The sequence below is a fragment of the Hypanus sabinus genome, unplaced genomic scaffold (genome assembly GCF_030144855.1).
Source record: "Hypanus sabinus isolate sHypSab1 unplaced genomic scaffold, sHypSab1.hap1 scaffold_1760, whole genome shotgun sequence".
In the NCBI taxonomy this organism is placed as follows: Eukaryota; Metazoa; Chordata; class Chondrichthyes; order Myliobatiformes; family Dasyatidae; genus Hypanus; species Hypanus sabinus.
Window position 1 is genome coordinate 6530 of NW_026779846.1, and position 24389 is coordinate 30918.

General features: G+C 45.4%; 1 protein-coding gene across 1 annotated transcript; it reads left to right on the forward strand.

The window, feature by feature from the left end:
* Nucleotides 1–1570: 1570 nt before the first annotated feature.
* Nucleotides 1571–8553, forward strand: LOC132387361 (zinc finger protein 229-like). The gene is made up of 2 exons (XM_059959731.1): nt 1571–1614; nt 5851–8553. Exon 2 carries the CDS (start codon nt 6258–6260, stop codon nt 7377–7379), a length of 1122 nt encoding a protein of 373 aa, XP_059815714.1. The 5' UTR covers nt 1571–1614; nt 5851–6257; the 3' UTR covers nt 7380–8553.
* Nucleotides 8554–24389: the final 15836 nt, after the last annotated feature.

Here is a 24389-nt window from a genome sequence, read left to right on the forward strand (position 1 = left end):
CTAGTCACCACTCCGTGGGATAGGAGATTTCCCTTGAATTTCATAGAATCATAGAAATCTACGACACATTACAGTCGCTTTGGCCCACAATGTTGTGCCGACCATGTAACTTTAGAAACTGTCTAGAATTAACCTCCCGCACAGCCTTCTATTTTCCTAAGCTCCATGTACCTATCCAAGAGTCTCTTAAAAGACCCTATTGTATCCGCCTCTACCAACGTCGCTGACAGTGCATTCCACACACACATCACCCTTTGTTTAAAAAACTTGGCTCTGACATCTCCTCTGTACCTACTTCCAAGCAGCTTAACCCTATTCCCCCTCGTGTTAGCCGTTTCTGCCCTGGGAAAAAGCCTCTGGCTATCCACACGACCAATGCCTCTCATCATCTTATACACCTGCATGAATTTCCTGCATGATTTTCTCCGGGCTGAACAAGACGATGAGCTCACTGTGGTTGTGACGTTGTTCAGGGCTCAGGACGAAGTTGGTTAAACTCCTTCTTCCCCGCTCTTTTCAATGTTTTGGGACACTCTCACTAATTTCAAAGGTCTTCGCTTCGAACTGCTGGGTTGTTCCAATGAACCTCTGAAGCCTGACAGCAGACTAGCGAGTGAATGGAGCAGAGTCAGAGACTTCGCTTCGAACTGCTGGGTTGTTCCAATGAACCTCTGAAGCCTGACAGCAGACTAGCGAGTGAATGGAGCAGAGTCAGAGACTTCGCTTCGAACTGCTGGGTTGTTCCAATGAACCTCTGAAGCCTGACAGCAGACTAGCGAGTGAATGGAGCAGAGTCAGAGACTTCGCTTCGAACTGCTGGGTTGTTCCAATGAACCTCTGAAGTCTGACAGCAGACTAGCGAGTGAATGGAGCAGAGTCAGAAACCAAGTTGCCAGTCAGGGATTTGGGGCTCCAGAAAGAGATGGGGCCTGGAGTTTACAAGGAGGAGGAAGAAGACAAACCGAACCTGCAGGATGTGGCTACAAATGAAAGATCAGACACATTTAAAAACTGCTTGATTGAGAAAAAAAAGGTGGTTAATTTCTGCAAAATACTGGAAATCAACAGATCAGGAAGCAATTGTGGAGAGGAATAAATGCACAACGTTTAGGCTGAGCCCCTTCAGCATGCCTGGACTGTGTACTCCTCTGCTTAGATGCTAGCTGAACTGCACAGTTCCTCCAGCATCGTGTGTGTGTGTGTGTGTGTGTGTGTGTGTGTGTGTGTGTGTGTGTGTGTGTGTGTGTGTGTGTGTGTGTGTATTTCTAGCAACTGCAGAATCTCTTGTGTTTTATATCTGCCTTTGAAAGAGGGTTGTCCGAGAGGCTTTAGTTAAATGGAATGCCTGTTGATATTGAGTACATTGTTTTTGGGAGCTGCTTTCTACTTTAAAACAGCTACTGAGTTTTCTACACAGAAAAAACCCTGCGGTGTGGACATGAAACCGGTGCGAGCAGGAATGTTTAATGGCACCTCGCTTACCCATGAACCCCTCGGTTTAAAATTTCGCTGCTTCTGAAGCAACGATCATATGCGCAGGCATCAAGGTCGATGACGTCACCAAATAGCACGCATGCGCGCTGTACACAAAGGCGCTCCGGAGGATCGGTAAAGGTAGGAATGATTTTCCGGGTTGATATCTTAAATACCCACTGAGGGACATTTGCTGTGAACTCCGGATATCGTAGTCCGCAATCCTGGGACTCGCCTGCTCTCCTCCCTCTCTCTCAGCCCCACGATCCGTACACGGGCCCCGGGGAGCTTCCGGCTGATGAGGGAATGGGAACCGATGGATCTCTCAGACAGAGCTGAGCTCCAGCTATCTAAATGCAAGGATTAGGAACTCGGAGAAAGGGAACAAAATCTTTTGCATCACCAGTTGAGAAAATCACCTTTGTTCTTTCTCCAATCGTAAACAAGTGAAAATCTGCAGATGTTTGAAATCCAAGCAACACGCACAAAATGCCGGAGGAACTCAGCATTAGTACTCTTTTCCGTAGATGCTGCCTGGCCTGCTGAGTTCCTCCAGCATTTTGTGTCTGTTGCTTCTTCTACCTCCTCTCGTTCTGCACTTTTCTACCGGTGAGGACATGTTTTGTCCCATTCTCTCTGGGTACATAATGATATCAAACACCTTTGCCCTGGGCAACAAGCAGCTTTCACATCACAAATGTGCCAGACTCCAGTGAGACAGAAAGACTACTGCCCTTCCCTTTATGTTCACTGGCATTGCCACATTGAGTTCAACACCATCTCTCACTTGGGGGAGGGTTCAGGGGAAATATGTATATACAATACAGAAACTGGTGTTACCTGTGTGTATTGTGTCGATGCAAAAGTTGTTGGAGAATTGACAAGTGGGAAGAAGTGGAGTGATATTTGGAAATCTGACATTTTAAAGTATCATTTAGCAAGCAAATCACATCTGGACGGTGTGCAAAAGCTCTAGTGAGAAAATCCTTCATAACCCGCAACAGGCCTGCTACATAGTTTGTGTGAGAGTGCAGATAACTCGATCAAACCCAGAGGAGATCAAAGGTTCTATCAACGGTGATTTGCTAGTTGTTAAAATAAATAACTCCCTGTGTAAAATTCAGTATGCTCGTCTTGTTGTCAGTGTGTAGAAATTGCACAGCACAAGGTGTTTCGGCACACCGGTCATTACAAATTAGACGGGACATTGGTGGGAAGGTGGGGAGACCTCCAGTGTCCCTGATACCATCACCTACAAGATGTGCATCCAGCTGCAGCTTGTAACCCTGAGCTTTAAGGAGCTGAAGCTGGAAATGGATGAATTCTGGATCATCTGGGAGTCAGAGGGGTTAGTTATGACATCAAGAGAGGTGAGTTACACCCAAGGTGCAGGACACATTAAACGAGTGAGAGTCAGGAAGGGGAATGGGGTTAAATAGCCATCACAGAGTACTCTTGGGGTCATCTCATACAACAACAGGTAGAACACTTTCTAAACTGTAGGGGGGATTACCAGGCAGAGAAAAGTCAAATGGTTGATAGGGGATTTGTTAGTTTGGGAATTAAAACTAGGCAAGATCTAATATCCTAGTGGTAAGGCTTGCTGTTGCTACTGTGTGGTGGAGAGGGTGTGTGGTGAAACCAAATTTGCAACGGCAATTGGAGTCAGAATGCCAGAACAGATAGTGAAGTGGATGAAATGAATTGACTTATATCATTCATATACATGAGGAGTAGAAAAGTTTATGTTACTTCTCCATCTAAATGTGTAATGTTTGTCCGTAGGACAGTCATTATAACAGTAACACAATTGTATCAGCATAAATTAAATTGTTGGCCTGGTGGAAGGAGTGGTCCAGGAGCCTGCTGGTCCTGGCTTGTACGCTGCCGTACCGTTTCCCGGTTGGTAGAAGCTGGAACAGTTTGTGGTTGGGGTGACTCAGGTCCACAATGATCCTTCAGGACTTTTTACGCACCTGCCTTTGTAAATGTCCTGAATCATGGGAAGTTCACAACTGCAGATGTACCGGGCTGTCCACACCACTCTCTGCAGAGTCCTGCAATTGAGGGAAGTACATACCCATACCAGGCAGTGATGCAGCCAGTCAGGATGCTCTTAATTGTGCCCCTGTAGAAAGTTCTTAGGATTTTGGACCCATACCAAACTTCTTCAACCATCTGAGGTGAAAGAGGTTTATGGACACGTACCACACAGCCGATATGTACAGAGCACATGAGATCCTCGGTGATGTTAATGCCGAGGAACTTAAAGCTGTTCACTCTCTCAACCCCAGATCCATTGATACCAATAGGGGTTAGCCTATCTCCATTCCTTCTGTAGTTCACAACCAGTTCCATTGTTTTTGTGACTTTGAGCTCTAGTGAGAAAATCCTTCATAACCTGCTACAGGCCTGCTGCATAGTTTGTGTGAGAGTGCAGCACTGGCTGCTTTCTTGACACCCAGACAGACGTTGCTCAGACCTCAGATAGAGTCAGCAGACGAAAGGTTGAGCGTGGTGCAATGACTGTGCTGAGCTGTGTATATCACAATGCACAAAGCATCGTAGGAAAGCCCGATGAGCTCAGGACAGGGAATTGTGATATTGTAGCCATTATTGGGACTTGGTTGCACCCAACACTCAGAGATTTAGAGGAACGAACTTTGCAGAGATTGCCGTCAATGCCAAGAAACAAAGTTTGATAGAGGAAGTGATTTTAACTTTTCATATATTGAGTGTGACTCCCATATGTAAAAGAACTAGATGGGGTAGAGTTTATCAAATGTGCCCTTAATCAGTACGTAAAATTCCCAACATAGAAGTGTGCAATAAACTTTTAGGAAATGATCCAGCGTAAGTGACAGAAATTAGTGTATGGGAACACTTTGTAATGACATAAGGTTCCAAGTAAATATGGAAAAAGAGAGGTCTGGACCATGGGTTGATATTCTAAACTGAAGAAAGTTCAATTTTGATGGTATCAGAAAGGATCTGACAAGTGTGGTTTGGGACTGGCTGTTTCCTGGCAATGGAGTTGATCACAAGTGAACATTTGAGGGTGCAGAGTTTGCATGTGCCTGCCAAAATAAAAGTTGAATGTTACCTGGTGCAGGTAACCATGGTTTTCAAGAGATACTGAGGCCGCTGAAATCTTGTTCCTCTAAATGGCTCAGGCTTTTGGGTGCTACCAAGAGTCATTAATGACTAGAATATCATAATGCCATGCCCTGAGCTCATCCAACTTTTTTTTCAGTCATCTTCTGCTGGCTTTTAAAAGCTTCCCAATAATTTCCTCTATGATTTTCTCTCTCTATTGATTTTATGGCCACGGTTGTGTTCTCCTGCCGTTCCAATGCTTCCACTTCTTTGGGATGTGTCTACCATTCATCTCTCAAATTGCTCCAGAAACTCCAGCCATTGCTGCTACGTTGTCACTCCTACCTTTTCCCTTCCAAACAAGCTTCAACAGCTTCTCTGTCACAGAAACATGGAGGAGTTCCGTACAGAAACAGGCTATTTGGCCCATCTAGTCAATGCCATTAAAAACACTTAAGCTGTCTAATGCAACTACCTGCAACGGGACTATTGCCCTCCATACCCCTACCATCCAGGCTCCCATCCAAACTTCTGTTAAATGGTGAAATCGAGCTCATATTCACCACTTGTGCTGTGATCTCATTCCACACTCTCACAACCATTTCAGTAAAGAGCTTTTCCACATGTTCCTGTTAAATATTCACCTTCTCCACTTACCCATGACCTCTTCTTATCATCCCACCCAGACTCAGTGGAAAAAGCTCCTTGCATTTACCCTATCTATACCCTCATAATTTTGAACCCTTCTAACAAATCCTCAAGACAGTGTTTAATTTCCTTGTTTATGTTTCAAGCCTTTTTCAGGTGTATAAGATGATGAGGGGCATTCAGCGTGTGGATCGCTAGAGGTTTTTTTCCCAGGGCTGAAATGACTAGCATGAGGGGGCATAGTTTTAAGGTGGTTGGAAATAGGAACCGAGGGGATGTCGGGGTAAGTGTTTTACACAGAGAGTGGTGGGTGCGTGGAGTGCACTGCCGGCTATTTGTGTGAGAGTGCTTCAGTTACTGTGGGAACAGGGAATCATACCAATGGAGATAGTCAAACTGAGCCAGGTAACAGATTGGAGATGGGAGAAATGCCCCATTCTTATAGAGACAGGATGAGCATCAGAGAGTCATTCCAGATGCCAGCACTGTGCCCATTTAGAAGATGATTTCACGATCCAGCTTGGGTTGAACTTTACTGTAACAGTGTGATGCCAGATCACACCTTGACAACTCAAGTAATCTCATCTGAAATGTTATCCTACACTCATTTATGGACTGTTAATTTTTTTACAGGTTAAAAGTGACAAGGAAGTTGTCTATGGGAATCTTGAACACAACAGCCAGTTTTGCTGTCTCTGTCCAGATATTTAAGAAGTGGAACAAGGGATTCACTCTGTCATCCTTCCTGTTCAGACTGTGGGGAGTGATTCACTAGATCATCTGACCGATTGGCCTTCCTATCATTTTACACAGGGGAAAGGCCGTTCACCTGCTCAGACAGTGTGGAGGGATTCACTCGGTCATCTCAACTGAAGGTACATCAGCGAGTTCACACTGGGACAAGGCCATTCACCTGTTCTGTATGTGAAAAGGGTTTCAGATGGTCTTCCCACCTGTGGACATACCAGTCAGTTCACACTGGGCAGAGGCTGGTCACCTGCTGAATTTGTGGGAAAGGATTCACTTAGTCATCTGTTCTAATGGCTCACCAGCGAGTTTACACTGGGGAGAGGCCATTCACCTGTTCAGTCTGTGGGAAGGGATTCACTCAGTCATCTGACCTAATGGATCACCAGCGAGTTCACACTGGGGAGAGGCCGTTCACCTGTTGGGACTGTCGTAAGGGATTCACTTGCTCATCTAAACTGAATGTGCACCAGCGAGTTCACACTGGGGAGAGGCCATTCACCTGCTCAGACTGTGGTAAGGGATTCACTCGGTCATCCGACCTACTCACACACCAGTCAGTTCACACTGGGGAGTGGCCGTTCACCTGCTCAGACTGTGGGAAGGGATTCACTAGGTCATCCGACCTGCTGGCACACCAGTCAGTTCACAGTGGGGAGAGGCCATTCACCTGCTCAGACTGTGGGAAGGGATTCACTCGGTCACCCGACCTGCTGGCGCACCAGTCAGTTCACACTGGGGAGTGGCCATTCACCTGCTTAGACTGTGGGAAAGGATTCACTTTTCCATCTCAAGTGAAGGTACATCAGAGAGTTCACAATGGGGAGAGGCCGTTCACATGCTCAGAGTGTGGGAAGGGATTCATTCAGTCATCCCACCTACTGGTACACCAGTTAGTTCACACTGGGGAGCAGCCGTTCACCTGCTCGGACTGTGGGAAGGGATTCACTTGCCCATCTAAACTGAAAGTACATCAACGAGGTCACACTGGGGAGAGGCCATTCACCTGCACAGAGTGTGGGAAAGGATTCACTCAGTCATCACATCTACAAGTACATAGGTCAGTTCACACTGGGGAGAGGCCATTCACCTGCTCAGACTGTGGGAAGGGATTCAAATCGTCATCTCATCTGAAGGTACATCAGCGACTTCATGCTGGGGAGAGGCCATTCACCTGTTCAGACTGTGGGAAAGGATTCATACAGTCATTCCACCTACAAACACACCAGTCAATTCACACTGGGGAGAGTCCATTCACCTGCTCAGACTGTGGGAAAGGATTCACTTTTCCATCTCAAGTGAAGGTACATCAGCAAATTCACACTGGGGAGAGGCCATTCACCTGCTCAGACTGTGGGAAAGGATTCACTCAGTCATCTCATCTACAGAGACACCAGCGAGTTCACACTGGGTAGAGGCCGTGCCTGGCCAAACTTAATAAATCTCGCTGGGTGAATACTGCGTGATATGTCCCCTGTTATATTTTAGTACTCTGACATAAACAGTACACAATATGTGATCAAACAATTGAGCTTTATAATTCCAACTTTGACCATAGTGTTAGTAAAGAAAACAATAATAAAAGAAAAAGGGCACGCTCTCTTCATTCGCATCTTCTCATCACTCCCCAGCAAAAGACCACAAAAAACTCTCTTCCAGACACACATGTTTTGTCGTTGGACAGCCCCACACTCCAAAAACCTGTCCTCCCCAGTCATAAGCAAAACATTGCTGCTACAGTGAAACCATTACCTCAGCAGTGAAACATTACTGAGAAGCCATTACATTAGCAGTGTTACACTTGTGACACACTGCTGAGTTCACACTGGGGAGACAGATTCAGGAAACTGCATGCTGGATATTTGTCCATCACCGTTGCTGAATGCTATTTTGAGAGTGACTATCGGTACTGAACTCTGCAATTATTGCTGCTGTTCACCACACCCAGTTCTGCACTCTGGTCACTGGGCATTGGAGGAGTTTCTTCGGCTGCATATTCACCTCTAATGTGACTGGAGTTTAATACTGTATTCTGGATCTGTGATAAATAAACCAGTTCTCTTTTAAAGTCTGTCTCCAGAACTTAGTGAACTTATAACACAACTAGTGTACAATAGAGAGTCAACTCAGGCCTGCTGAACCCTGCAAGTGATTCTCTTCCATGGCAGTCCTTTTATATCTTCCCTTGTTGATCACCTCTTGCTCTCCCTGTGGGATGGGTTCCAAACAGTCACCACTCTGTGGGTGAAGAGGTTTCCCTTGAATTTCCTGCAGACTGAAGTGGAGTTGACTGCAGTTCTGTCTGAGATGTTCTTTGCCCCTCCAATCTCTGGGCTGAGGAAGAAAGACTTTGGGAGTTAACCTCCTTATTTAGGGCTCATTTCACCATTATGGGTCATTTTCCATGCTTCTGAAGGGTTGTTGAAAACTCTACTGTACTCTAAAGACAGAAAGCAGAATGGAAAACCATTTGTTGGATGTCCAATGAAGCTGGGTCAGAAACCAGAGGCAGGTCCGCTCAGGGCAGAGTTTGGGGCTCTGGATGATGGTCGGGGTCAGAACGTATGATGAGGAGAAGGGAATCAGCAACGAGGTGTGGCAATGAATGACAGAGTAGCAACATATGGAAGCTGATTGACAGAAAAATTCATTTATTTGTCTAACTGGTGACAAAAACAATGTCTCTTGTAAGGTGCTCCACTGGTCGAGGAACACGTGTGCTTTGGGAATTGTTATATCTATTGAGGGAGTTGTTCCTGCTTGGTAATCCTGAAATATTATATCCAGATGTTTATTATGGATTGTCCTATCTGAAATAATAATATATTCATTATCATATAAATTGTACTTTTTGACTAAAAATGTATTGGGCTTGAATTTATGGTGCCTTTATGAAGTGATGGAGGGCATTCATGAGTTTGTAGTTTAAAGCAAGATTTTGGTGAATGATATTTGCCACTGGATTGTACCTTTTTAAGCAATTCGATTGAGTTAAACTGCTGCAGGATCCTGGAACGTGTTGGATTGTGTCTGGTTTCTCTTTGCCTTTTCTGCACTTACTGCCTTGTTTGTTTGTATTTCATGAAGTTTCGATTTGTTTTCCCTTTGTTACCCACCTCGTCCTGTATTTCCGCAAGAAACCCCTCTGCTTCTGGGAAGAGGTGTCCTGACTCTCAGTCAGGAACTGGAGTTTAATATTCTGGATCTCGGACAAATAAACCAGTTCTATTTTAAACTCTGTGTTTGGTGCTTAGTGAATTTACAACACAACTATTGTCCTCAGGCCTGCTGAACCCGGCCAGTGAATCTGTTCTACATCAGTCCATTTAAATCTTGCCCTTTTGTTCATCTCTCACTCTCCCTGTAATGATGGGTTCCAAACAGTCACCACTCTCTGGGTGAAGAGGTTTCCCTTGAATTCTTTGCAGATTGAAGAAGTCGAGATGACTGCAGTTATAATCTCTGGGCTGATGAAGAATGACATTGTTCGTTAACCTCCTTAATCACAATTTATTTCCACATTATTGCTGATTTTCCCTGCTTCTAAAGGGTTGTTGGAAACACCACTGTCCTCGAAAGACTTAAATTGGAATGGGAAGCCTAGTTGGAAGTTCAAAGGAGCAGGGTCAGAAACCGGAGGTGGGTCTGCACAGACCAGAGTTTGGGACTCTGGACGGGGTAAGAACGTATGATGAGGAAAAAGGAATCAACAGTGGGGCGTGGCAACGAATGACAGAGTAGCAACATTTTAACGCTAATTGGCAGACAAAATAATATGGTTATCTGACTCACGAACAATGCCTGTGGTGGAAGCACATGTGTGTGTTGAGAATGGTTATACCTATTGAGGGAATTATTCCTGCTTGTTTATCCTGTAATATTATATCCAAATGGTTACTTGAGATTATCCTATCGGAAAAAATGTATTGATTATCATGTAAATTGTGAGATTATGTCCTTAACTGAATCAGGCTTGAATTTATTGTGCCTCAGTGAAGTTACCGTGGTCATTCATCAGTTTGTATTTAAAGCAAGATTTGGGTGAGCGATATTTGCCACTTGATTGTACCTGCGTAAGTAATCAGATTGAGTTAAACTGCTGCAGGATCCAAGGAATGTGTTGGATTGTGTCTCGTTTCTCTTGGCATTTTCTGCACTTACTGCCTTGTTTGTTTGTATTTCATGAAGTTTCAATTTGTTTTCCTTTTGTTACCCACCTTGCCCTGTATTTCCGCAAGGAATCCCTCTGTTTCTGGGAAGAGGACTCCAACTCTCAGTCAGGTGCTCGATGCTTCCTTGTCACCATCTCGTCTGCTCAGATTGTTGGGATGTCTCCCATGGAGGGTCATACACATTCCACTGGTTAACGTTTTCTTGCATAATGATGATTCATTATTCTGAGTTGGCCTCTCATGTACAGTGGCGTGCAAAAGTTTGGGCACCAGTGGTCAATATTTCTGTTACTGTGAATAGCTAGGCGAGGAAAAGATGACCTGATTTCCAAAAAGCATAAGGTTAAAGATGACACATTTCTTAAATATTTTAAACAAGATTACTTTTCTTTATTTCCATATTTTACAGTTTCAAAATAACAAAAAAGGAAAAGGGCCTAAAGCAAAATTTTGGCACCCTGCATGGCAAGTAACACTTCCTTTGGCAAATATCACAGCTTGTAAACGCTTTTTGTAGCCAGCTAAGAGACATTCAATTCTTGTTTGGGGGATTTCTGCCCATTCTTCCTTGCAAAAGGTGTCTGCTTCTCTAAGATTCTTGGGCTGTCTTGTATGTATTGCTCTTTTGAGGTCTATCCACAGATTTTCGATGATGTTTAGGTCGGAGGATTGTGACGGCCATGGAATGATGAAGTTAAAATGGAACTTTGGAGTTCTCTAGATTTCTAGCATTTGCAGGTCCTCTTGTTTCCCAGATATTTATATGTTTCCTAAAGGAACAAGCCAAGAACAAGCTGGTAGTGGGTTTGTGCTGCTCAGTTGGTAAAATGTCAAATAAAATCATTAGAAATAGGTGGCATAGGGTTGGGCGGTGTAAAATCTGTGGGTAGAATTAAGCAACAGCAAATGTATGAAAAAAAACCCTGATGGGAATTGTATAGAGACCTCCAAACAGTAGTAAGTATGTGGTCCACAAATTACAATGGGAGATAGAAAATGCGTGCCAAACGGGCGACGTTATTACAGCCATGGGGGATTGTCATGAAGGTGATTAGGAAAATTAGGATGGTGTTGGTCTCAAGAGGAGAAATTCCTAGAATGCCTACAAGATGTTTTTTTGTAGCAGCTCATGGCTGAGCCCACTTGGGGATCAGCTATTCTGGATTGGGTGTTGTAATGAACAGGAATTAATTAGGTTACTTAAGTTTAAATAACCCTTAGGGGCAAGTGATCTTTACATGATCAAATTCACCCTGACATGAGGGAAGGAGAAACTAAACTCAGATGTGGAAGAAAGAGAATTGGAGAGGCATGAGAGTGGAATTGGTCAAAATTGATTTGGAAAGAACACGGGCAGGAATGAAAACAGAACAGCAATGACTGGAATTTCTGGAAGCAATTCAGAAGGCACAGGATATATACATCACAAAGAGGAAGTTGTATTCTAAAGGTAAGTTTACAAAACCGTGGCTGATTCGAGAAACCAAAGACAACATAAAAGCCAAAGAGAAGGCATAGAGCAAAAATTACTGGGAATTTAAGAGGATTGGAAAGTTTTTAAAAACCAGCAGAATGCAACTAAAATAATTAAGAAGGAAAAAATGGAATACATAGGTGCGCTAGCCAGTAATATTCAAGAGTGTCGCAGAAAAGTACTACGGATCAGTCGGACTCAGAAAGCATCTGCTTCAGAAATCTTTATTGGCACATGATATCTGGAGAGTACAGGCTCCTAAAAGTGGAGCTCCGCGGCTCTGCCCAACGGAAGATTCCACTCACATTTATACCCCAAGCATATGTGACAAGAAGCCGTTAAACCTGAAGGAGGAACTCCCGCAATTCTACCGAATAGCGAAATAGCAAAAATATGTCCTTGAGCAGCTAGACATTTTACTTAAACGTTGGTTCTCAAAAAAATATGTCAGGCAAACTGGCTCAACCGCAGACATATGAACATTCTCAGAACAAAGAAGTGCAAATACATTTATTTTTACCTCTTGGTTGCGAGGCATATTTCAGTCACACAGAGTACATTAGTTACAGATAAATAAATGCAGACTTCGAATTCACATTTTAAGACAAATTATTAGTCCCTCAATGCCCATTCCAATGTAAAGACTTGATATTTTCTTCCACAGTTCCCTCCTTTTTAATCAGAATCAGACATACTTTATTGATCCCGAGGGAAATTGGGTTTCGTTATAGTCACACTGTTATATATCTCGCTATAAATAAATAAATAATAATAGGTAAATTATTACAAGTGGAAATGTCCAGGACCAGCCTATTGGCTCAGGGTGTCTGACACTCCGAGGGAGGAGTTGTGAAGTTTGATGGCCACAGGCGTGAATGACTTCCTATGAAGCTCAATGTTGCATCTCGGTGGAATGAGTCTCTGGCTGAACATACTCCTGTACCTAACCAGTACATTATGGAGTGGATGGAACACATTGTCCAAGATGGCATGCAACTTGGACAGCATTCTCTTTTCAGACACCACCGTCAGAGAGTCCAGTTCCACCCCCACAACTTCACTGGCCTTACGAATGAGTTTGTTGATTCTGTTGGTGTCTGCTACCCTCAAACGGCTGCCCCAGCACACAACAGCAAACATGATAGCACTGGCCACCACAGACTCGTAGAACATCTTCAGCATCGTCCAGCAGATGTTAAAGGACCTCAGTCTCCTCAGAAAGTAGAGACGGCTCTGACCCTTCTTGTAGACAGCCTCAGTGTTCTTTGACCAGTCCAGTTTATTGTCCATTCATATCTTCTAAATTAACATTTCTTACCGGGGTATTTCCTCCTCCTTCTCATAAGGGGGTTAATATCCATGGGGAAATAGACTCTCCTTCCCTGGGTACACCTCTTCACCCCACCAGTGCTCCTTGCTGGCTGTGTCATTCATCATTTGAGGTACCATAGGGACACCTTCAGAGACAGACCAGGCTCTTTTCATTAATCGATAACAGCACAATCGCAATGCTTCACATACACGACACCCTAAATCACATATCATCGCCACTATAATTGTTCCATGCGTTATCCAGCTTCCCCAGCCAGAAAACCATCCCTCTATTATTTCCCACGATTTCGTTACTAGGGCAATGAGGCCATAAAAGAGGGGCTGTAGCCAGGAAAATATTCCTTCTCCTAACACTGATTTAACCCACTTAAAGAAATCCCAGCCTACTGGAGGTGCTTGAGAGTTCAGTCTGTGCATTCCATCTCGCAGCTGGGCCATATGTTCTAACACGTGGGTCATATTTTCTGAAGCATCGGGTATGTAGGTGCAACATTCTTTCCCTACTAACGCACAGACCCCTCCTTCCCAGGCTAGTGCTTCCTCTCCACTTTCCATTTTCTTTGTACTTGCCCTTCGACGCTGTTAGATAATCAATCAATCCCACCCCAATTATGATTATTACCCCTACTTCTTTCACGTTAGTCCTCTGCTGAGTATATATTTTGTTCATAACCAGTCACTATGTATATAACATGAGGTGCTGGTTAGAATAGATTTATGTTCCAGTCTCCCATTAGCACTTGGTTCTTGGTTCTCAGCACCGTTCCTCTCTCTCCCGGGGAAGATGTCACTCGTTCAGTGTTTTATTTCGTCCTCGTCGTGGTGCAACTTGCACCTGCTGGTATGTGTTTAATCAGGTTTTTTTCCTTCATCTTAACGGCTGTACGGGTCGTCAGCAGCGCTAGTAGGTGGCTTTTCCACCCGGGAGATAAAAAATCTTTAATCATTGATCTCACATATATTCTATCTGCCGGCTTAACGCAGGATGTTACCTTCTGTTAAAGGTGCATGGGCTTGACGGACACTCTCATACAATTTCTCTGCCTCCTGACACAAGGCCTGTGCGTATTTCAGTGTCTTCTCATCACATCATATTAGCGCTACCATCTCTGGGGTCATGGGAGGTCCTGTTGTAATAGGCCGCCCCATCAAAATTTCTTGAGGGGTATGTCCTGTATTTCTGTTCTTCTGATTTTGAAGAGTGTACGTTACTAAGAACACTGCCTCTGGCCATCCGAGACCGTTTGTCTGACAACTTTTGTCAAAGCATCTTTTATTCCCCCGTTTGCTGCATCCAAGGACTGAGGCTGGTAGGGGATACGCAATTTCTTCTGGAACCCCAAGGCTTTCTTCAGTCCCTGTACTAATTTATTTGTAAAATGGGTTCCCCTGTCGCTATTTATCCCTGGGGAAATTCCAAACCTAGGTATATATTTTTTTTCATCAATATGCTCACCGCAGTTCTTACATCATTCCTCCTAGTTGGATCGGCCTCCGCCCATCTGAAAAACACGTCTACTATTCGCAGTATATATTTAAACCTCCTTTCAGCAGGCATATGTACAGGTCAATTTGCAGGGGCGTGCCACTGTTAAGTGATGACATGCTGCATCCCTCCTCTAGCCATGTGCCAGGCGAGCCGGGGGCAAAAATAAACTATGCGGGCACAATACTCGGCCGTCTGGGTGACGCCACAGCACGGTATTCCGGTACCGTGCAGATCGGCTCCAGGCACATTTCTCTTCCAGTGAGGCAAGATTTTGGGCTTCCTGCAACTGCTGGACGTCGATACACACAGGGAGCTCCTTCCCTCCCGATTCAACCCGAGGGGTCTGTAGCGCAGTTTGTCCCTGAAGGGCCACCTGTTTAGCTACCATGTCTGCATTTCTCTTGGAGACCTCATTCTGGGATGAGGTGTGCGCCTCGCACTTAATTATCACTAAAGTCTGTGACAACTGTATAGCTTCTGAAGGGTTCAGTGCGAAGGAGGCGTGTTGAATCGCTTTCCCCGAGGAGCTGATGAATGCTTTATTTTCCCACAATTGTTCAAAGTCATGTGCTTCCCAAACGCATAACGTGAGTCGGAATAAACATCGGCAGCGTTTCCTTCGGCCAAAACGCAAGCGAGCTCGGGTAACGGCAGAGAGTTCCGCCGCCTGCGCTGATGATCCTGTTGTCAAGGCGGAAGCTTCTGCTACCTCGTGGGGAGTTACTACAGCATACCCTGCCAGCAACAGATCATCTCTTGGGCGGTGCAAAGAGCCATTTGTGAAAATAATTAAATCAGGATTATCAAAAGGTTCACTTCTCCGGTCTGGTGGGGGAGTAGTAGTCGCTTCCACTGCGAACAGAGAGTTAATGCCATCCCCATCCTGTTGTGCAGATGGTGACATAACAAAAGTAGCTGGATTAATAGCCGGAGATCTTTTGTACGTTCAGTTGCATCGAGAGAGAAGAATCAGCTCATAACCTGTCCTTCTAGCCGTGGTAAAATGCGGAGTCGCTGCTGAATTCAACAGCATTACAGCAAGAGGTACCATCACAGTACACGGGCGATCCAATGCAAAAGGAATAGAGTTTTCTACTATTGCATTAAGGTCATGGTTGGCTTTGTCCCTTTCGGGTGGCCATTCCACGATGAGGCTCTCCGTTTTCAATGTACCCCCCCCCCCCAGACAAGTTGTTGCTTAACTTCGACAGAAGCACAATTGAAACCATCCTGGCCAAAAGCGCCACGGTGTGGTATGACAGCTGCACAGCCGCTGAGCGACAAAACCTGCATCGCGTGGTGAAGGCGGCCCAGAGAATTGTCAGGATGGAGCTCCCAGGACTGGACACCGTCTATTCCAGCAGACTCAGGAGGAAAGCAATCAGGTTAACCGGAGACACCACACACCCCGGCCACTCCCTGTTTGACCCGCTGCCGTCCAGCAAAAGGCTCAGTACAGTAAAAACCAGCACAAATAGACTGAGAAACAGCTTCTACCCCAGAGCCGTGGCCTCCGTCACACCAGTTCCACAGAGCAATGACTGAAACTGTGAGCACACACAAGGACTCAAATACTTGCACTAACGGCACTTTGTGCATTACTGTGACATTCTGCTGCTGCTGCAACTTATTTTCTGCTACTTAACCATTTAATACTGTTTTTATATTACAGTCTTGTTTTTATCTACCGCTCTGTTTGCCGGAGAGGAAGCCAAACAGAATTTCATTGTACCTATGTATAATGACAATAAAGATCATTCAATGCAGCAGAACGCACTACTGCATCCCTCTCCCGGTATTCGGGAATCCACTGTCGACAGCGCCCTACTATGCCCAGGAAACAAAGAACGTAATTCTTTTTTGTTTTGGGGACCGGGATCTTCTTTATTGCTTTTATTCGATCCCTTCCCAAACTTCGCCAAACTTCACTGAGCAGGAATCCAAGGTATTGGACAGTCTTTTGGCAAAACTGCATTTTCTCCACAGCCACCCTGTGCCCTCTTCTCGCCAAAAGTTCAAGGAGTGTTAAAGTATCTGTCAGACATTGTGGCCCTGTAGCAGAAGCTATCAGGATGTCGTCGGCATACTGAATCAGCGTGGAATATTCAGGCAGCTTCCATTCGGCAAAATCATTTTTAACTGCTGCAGCATAATCTGCAGGGCTTCCGGTAAATCCCTGAGGCAGACGTGTCCACGTATATTGCTCATTCCTATAAGTAAAGGCAAATAAGTGCTTGCTATCCTCGTGCAAATGTGTGGATAAAAATGCTGAGCACCGATCGACTACAGTAAAGGTAATCGCTCCCACAGGTATTGACCTAAGCATAATGTTGGTGTGCGGCACTAGCGGAGCAATAGGGATGAATATCTTGTTAATGGCTCTGAGGTCCTGCACAAAATGGCACTCATTACTCCGGCCCGTTTTTTTTTTGAATAGGTAATATAGGGGTGTTACACAGGCTTTATGTTTTCACTAGCACCCCTTGCTGAGATGAGTCAGTTACTGGAACGAAACCTTCTTCAGCTTCAGTAGCCATACGGTACTGTTTAATACAGAACAGTGGCACATTCTCTTTTTTAGGTTAACTTTATGCGCTGGAGCTGTTTGGGTCTTTCCCACATGATGTTTTATGTTGGGCTCAGAGGTTCCCTACACCCGCTCTGAGGCTCTAGCGGGAAGTACAGGGTCTTCTGCTGGTGGTGGTTGCTTCTCAAAGGATGTTTCCCAGCTCTCGGACTTTATCATATTTCTGCCCTCCTTTTCGTTCAAGACTTCTATTCGCGATTCTTGTCCCAATACCGGCAGAGTTGTTAGACAGCATTGTTTTTTTTCTGGCCAATCGTTTTATCATCCTCCCGATATCTTTAAGCTTTGCTGGTGGCTTTATGGCCACTGTCAAATGAGGCATTGAGGTCGGAATCATTTCTCCTAATCTTCCACTAAAACTACTAGGAGCCTTAATCCCTCGGGACCAAAATACACACACGGTGTTGCCTTCCCCTTTACCGTTTGCACAGTGCGGGTCAGTCTGTAAACCGTAATAGACCGTGCAATGGAGCTGCTTCTTTTCCCGGCTGCTGTTAATCAAGAATTGCAGATTTCCCATGTAGATGTTGGCCCGTCCTATCAATGTGTCAGACAGTCTCTGAACCTGACAAGCATAGAGATTACTATCCAGCTGCCGACAGTAGAGTAGGGGTCCTGAACAGTCCTTTTCTAACCCGTTCATTAATTTTAGCATTTCAGGGATCCTAATTTGAGGAAGCTCCGTGTAAATACCTTCAGCTGTACGGTGCAGCGTTGCCCCTAATTTAAAAATGGTCTGTAGACCCAGCAGGGGAAACGGGGCTGTTTTAGATACAATGAAGATATCTGTTAAATGTTTATCCTCCATTCTGTTTTTCTCTTTCACTGCCTCTTTTTTGTTTGCTTTTCCTGGTGTTTTTCCCCCTCTGGAACTGCTGACACTTCCTTCAGCTCCATCAGTTTCAATTCCTCTTTCCTGAGACCCTCCTCTCGGTAGAGTGATGTCTGCCCCGCTGGGGGTGTCAGGTGCCTGAATCTCTGGCATGGGGGCTGTAGGGAGTGGGTGCGGGTCGTCCCAAGGCGGTCGTCGTCATTATTAAATCGTCTATTTCACTATTGGGTACCAGTGGGTCACTGGCCGGTACGGGGAGTTGTGGATAAAGTCCAGAGGCAGGTTTCTTTTCAGCCCTTTTAATCTCATTTTCTTTGGAGGTTGGTGTCGTTTTAACAACCTCCTTCAATCGTTTAAATCGTCTTAACATGTAATCAGCATCCCAATTTGGGTCGCAGTCTCCATTTCGGGTGGCGTCCTTCCAGAACTGGATTGGTCTCAAACTAAAATTCCCCCCATACGGCCACTCCCCATGTGACCACTCATGCAAATCACTACCGAATATAACCGCATGAGGATCATCTCCGGTCTCTCTGATTACCATATCCGCCGTGGATCCAGGCGGGACTGAGGAGTCTCTTACATGGTCTCTGAGTCTCTGAGGCGGTCTTTTTCCTACCTGCAGTTGAGTGTTCAAAGCCTTCGTCTTCCCTCCAGAACTCTTTGGTCCATTAGCAGGATCCGCGCCAGCCGACCGACTGCTCGCACTTCCCGTTTTTCCTCTTTAGGATTTCAGTTTCAGTAAAGACAGCACGAAGTTTCTTTATTCACGCTATGTGCACAATGAGCGCCCTGGTTTGTTTCCTCAGTCTTTCCACAAGTCTCTGAGTTCGGTCACGGAATAAATCGGTAGCTTCCTTGTTATCCCACGAGTACCCGCTGCAGTCCCCCTTTCAGCTTGGACCAGGACACCTGCCTCCCACTTTCAGCTAGGAGACTGATTATCCTTCCCAACTTGCAAGGCGCCTTCCTGTCTTGCTTCTCCTTTTCCACCTAGGGTTCTTTTTTTTTGGATGCTGCTCTTCCCCTTTCAGATAGGAGACTACACTGAGGATCCCATCATCGTCGCCAAACTGTTGTGGAATAAAAATCTCAGGAGCAGCAGACAGAATAGATGAGGCCGACTCAGAGAATTGCTTCAGACTAAGGGGTTATATTATTTGATATCATGAAGAGTCCAGACACTTAAAGCGGAGTTCTGAGACTCTGCTCAACAATAGATTACACTCTGATTTGTACCCCTGGCCGACGTGACAAGAGGCGCTTAAATCTGAAAAAGGAGGGAACTTCAGCTACAACACGTCAGAACAGCGAAGTTGCACCACATGTCCTTGAGCTTTTATAGATCTTAAGCATTAGTTCCCAGGACAGTATATCAGGTTTTCCCGAGCGCAGACATGTGATGATTCTCAGAACAAGGAAGCACAGATATCGTCATTTTCCCATCCCATCTGCAAAGCACATTTCAGTCGCATAGTGTACATTAGTCGCAGATAAGTGATTAGGGACTTCGAATTCACGTACTAGAAGAAGGTCATTAACCCCTTAACGTTCGTCACAATGTCTTACTATTTTTCTTCCACAGAACCAAAGCCGCAGATGTCCCGGTGTAATACTTTGCTTTCCGCTTCTGACAACAGATGGCGACAAACCGATCAAACGTAAAAGTGACAGTAAACCAGTCAGAACACTCTGTGGCTGCTTTCGACAGGACAGAGATCACAGTGCATACGGTGGTGATGTTCAGAAAGGTACCGGGGAAGTAATAATAACTGAACCGCCACATTATGACCTCAAAGATGATGGTTAGCAGACCCGCTGTTGGCATGGGCACCAGGTCCCGAGTGGTGCCGGTGGAGAGGCCGCACTTTCCCCGGGACAGGATCACAATCGCCACTAAATTCACTGGGGGAACACGAAAAAGAATGAGTGAATTACTGTCTCGCCTTTCCGCGGGTCACATGGCACAGCTAATCTGGAAATACAGAACGGTCAAACTTTTCGTGCTACTCATTTCTGGAGGTTTAAAAGGCGTAAAGCGGGAGGCGGGTACGCCCACACGCATGCGTGCTGTGCGAACGGGTGCGGTAATCGGTACTGGAAGAGGAGCAGTGTCTGGGGAGGACTGTCGCGTTCCCGTCACCCATGTTCTGACACTCTCCCCATACAGAAGACACCCGGCCTCTCGGACTCTCTCCACGCATGCGTGCTGGGCGAACGGGTGCGGTAATCGGTACTGGAAGAGGAGCAGTGTTTGGGAGGACTGTCCCGTTCCCGTCACCCATGTTCTGATACTCTCTCCATACAGGGGACACCCGGCCTCTCGGTCTCTCTCCATGTCCTGGATACGATGCGGAGAGCAAGTTTATTTCCGTCTGCATACCTCAGTCTGGTTTGTTTTATATTCTCCAGCCACTCATTTCCATCAGGCTTCATCAGTGGATGCTATCAGAAAGTTTCAGTTTCCGCTTTTAAATATTTTGCCGGACCTTGTGAACTTTCAGATATTTTGCACGTTAGTGCTTAAACCATCCAAAGGAATAACAATATATGTACCTCAAAGCATCTGCCTCTTGCCCTGGTGGTAAGGTGAAAGTTGATAGAATAAGGTGGCTATGGAGAGGTGGGAAAACTAGAAGGGTGACTGGGGAATCCAATTGGTTACATTTGGTGCACGGAATAATCGGTGATGAGTGGAAAAGGCAAAGATCTGGAGAAGGTATCTGACAGGAGAGGAGAATGGGTCGTGGAAGAAAGGGAGAGAGAAAGTTTTACCATGGCCCTCACAGTCCCCCACATAAACATCATCGAAAACTCAGAATAGACCTCAAGAGAGCAGTTCCTGCAAGACGGCCCAAGAATCTCACAGACGCAGAAGGCTTTTGCAAGGAGGAAAGGGCGGAAATCCCCCAAACAAGAATTGAAAGACTCGTAGCTGGCTGCAAAACACGTTTTCAAGCTGTAATACTTGTCAAACGGGGTGTTACTAAGTACTGACCATGCAGGGTGCCCAAACTTTTGCATCGGGCCCTTTTCCTTTTTTTGTTATTTTGAAACTGTAAAAGATGGAAATAAAAAAAAAGTAATCTTCCTTAAAATATTAAGGAAATGTGTCATCTTTAACTTTCTGCCTTTTGGAAATCAGGTCATCTTTTACTCGCTTAGCTATTCACATTTACAGAAAATTTTACCAACTTTTACATGCCACTGTATCCCAGGTTTAAGGCCATGCTATTTGACCGTCTGAATTCAACTTCGGCCCTTCGCCCAAAGCCTCACTCAGCTGCCTGTTGGTGGATTCTACCGCATTGTGTTCATTAAACTGCTTCGATAAGGATTGAAATACACCCAGGGAAATGAAGAAGAGTCTCCCACCTCATAAAGCCATGCCATCACCTTAAGAAATTGACTTTTAAGAGGATAGTTCGACATTGGGGATCATTCCCTGTACTGGTAACCGCATCACGAAGTTCATTCCCTCTTACTGAACACAAGTAAACTCGACAGTTGAAGTTCGGATCTCGCTGTTGTCTGCTGATAGGGTATTGAAGAACGTGCCGATGTAGGACGCAGTCAGCGAACTCTCTTTGCCGGCGCTGCCTGCTCAACCTGAGCAGTCGGAGAACAGGCCTGGTCTGACCGCTCAGTGAATACCGCCCGATCTCCCTAGTGACGGCAGCATTTCCGCCAGTTGAATTGTGTTGTTTCCGTCACCGAGATGCAACCGCTTTGCAGGTTAAATAGAGCGACGAGTATTTACGCTGGGGTGCGGGATTAGTTATTCAAAGCGGTGGAGCGGTGACGAGAGCGGGAGTATGGGGAAAATAAAAATAACAGCTAGGATGAGTTTAAGAATTGGTACGAGGTGGAGTTCACAGGCTGCGGGTGTCACATGGTCTGTTGATGTGTTGCGTTGCTGTTGTGTATCTCTCGGGATCTCAACCAGTTTTATTCTCCCCGCTGATACTTTCTCCAATGGCCGCCAATTCTATAGTGTCAAGATGGAAAACACTACGACCGCCTCTGACAAGAATTTAAATATTCTGTTTATTAATTAATTTAAAGGTCGCCATGAGCGGAAATTTCGTTGCGCTGATGAACTGCTCTCTGAACTTGGACTGAGTTACCCCATAAATAAACGTGTTTGTGCAGCAACTTAATATCAGCAACATGTCTCCAGTGTGTTCAAATATGTATTCCGAATCGTTGTAATTATTTTGATTCAATCTGGAAAACGTGTAATAAAGGAATTCGGCAACTGTCACGGACCACAGGATGATGAAGCTTCCGGAGATGGTGAGAAGTAAGATCACAGACCTCCTCCTGCTCTCCATCTCCGGGTCACTGCGGTTCTCCGCCTCGCTCAGACACCTCAGCCCCTTACGGACGCGACTAGCCACTAAAATGTGTCTGACTGTCAGCGCGTTGAGCAGTAGTATTAACACGAACGGGAGTAATGGCGTTAGAACGGTAGAAAACCAGCTATATCCTACCCACACGGGATCCGTATAGTAGCCGGCCTTTGGAACACAGTCCCAGGGTATATTGTCAACCACTCTCACCGGCTGGTATATAAAAAAGTAGGGCACATTTTTAAAACAGAGCAGAACACCGCTTGTTGTGAGAACCACAGCCGCAGTTTCCCCTGAACAATACTTTGTTTTCCGCTTCTGACAGCAGATGGCGACAAACCGATCAAACGTAAACATGACGGTGAACCAGACAGAACAGTCAGTGGCTGCCTCTCCCAGGGCAGAGATCACACTGCACACAGGGGTGATGTCCAGGAAAGTCCCGGGGAAGTAATAATAACTGACGCGCCACAAGATAACCCGAAATATGACGATTAGTAAATCCGCCGTTGCCATGGCCACCAGGTAGCGAGTGATGCAGGTGGAGAGGCCGCACTGTCCCCGGGATAGGATCGCAATCGCCACTAAATTCACTGAGGGAAGAGAAAAAAATGAAAGAGTGAATGGCTGTCTCTCCGCTCCCCGAGTCTCAGGGCAGAGATAAGCAGGAAACTGAGATCAGTCAGACTTTGCAGACAGCTCATTTCTGGAGCTTTAAAAGGTGTAAATCTGGAATCGCAGACGATTCACACGCGTGCATGTTCGGTGAAAGGCATGGGTACACAGCACTGACAGAGGCGCAGAGTTGTCAACTGGACACCGTAGGCACTCTGGGGAAATAATACCAAATCTTTAACCATCAGGTTTCAACTGATGTGTAAAGCCTGGATACCTCGGCAGATTTCTCAAAGCAAATTCATTTTCACCGTCAGCATTCCTTCGTCTCCGTCTAGACTCCCCGTTGGGCGGCCGCCCAATGAGTCCCCGCTTGGTTCGCTTCTTTTACATTCTGCAATACATGCCAGGTTTCCTTCACTCTGTGTCAAGGATTCCGATCAGAAAGTTCAATGATCGCATTTTGATATTCTGTCTGGCTCGCTGAACTTTTCAGCTACTTTACACGTTAGTGTATAAAACATCACAGATAATATAGGTTTTTCAAATCATCTGCTTCTTCAGGAGTTGATTCAAATTGCTGCAGCAGGATTCTAAATGATTCGATGCTATTGTTACGGAGCGGAGTATCGCATGAACCGTACCCCGTCTCGCTGCTAATGGACCCCGCTGCTCTGGCTCTTAACTCCCTCTTCACTTCACCGAAGAGGACACCGAAACAAACACTGGCACACTAAAACACACAGAGACGCTTATTCAGAAACTCCCGGTGGTTTGGGATCCAACACTCAAGTGATGTCTACCGCTCTCCCCTGAATCACAACGGCGATTCACTTCCCACTTTAATTACAATTGCTTAAAATGGCGCCAATCTGTTAAATCTGAATCTAAAGCCTGTTGCACCATTGATACGCAATAACACCGAGCCGGTTGCTAGTTTGTTCGACTATCGGAGCTTACTTTGACTAGTGGTTTGCAATGATAAATGAAAACCAGTGTCCAAGTGAACTCCGACAATCCCCTCGGAACGAACACGGAGCATTTCACAATGTCTGCACCGCACTCACTGATACACCGGCATCACAACGCTGTCAGTAACTGGACGAGTCCAAACACCGCGCATACAGAACTGCCAATGTTAGTTCTTACCGGGAACACCAATAACGGAAATGATCATGAAATATATCTTTCTGACACGGTAAAATGTTTCAAGCATGTTGTGTGAGATTCAGCCTGTTTTCCAGCTGCCCGCGACCTCGCTGAATAAACTGAGCTGATGAATCTCTACGGTCATTCATTTATACTCGCTCCAGCACACTGAATATTCAATACTACACAAGGCTGACGTGTCTTCCAACAGCTGGGGTAAAATAGACATGATGTCATTCAAGAAAAATCCCAAGTGTGATGAGGTATGGATGTATAGTTTGACACGAAATTGCAAAATCTCAGAGATGAAGAAATTACGAATCGAGAAGTCAGTGAATGTGGCTGTGAAACACTCTCCGGATCGCATTCTCATCATTGTTATCGTTGATCTTCTCCATTCTTAAACTCCATAGACTTTATCCC

Bases quoted from the DNA above. Each gene is read 5' to 3' on its own strand.
- LOC132387361 (XM_059959731.1), top strand. From the start codon at position 6,258: ATGGCTCACCAGCGAGTTTACACTGGGGAGAGGCCATTCACCTGTTCA.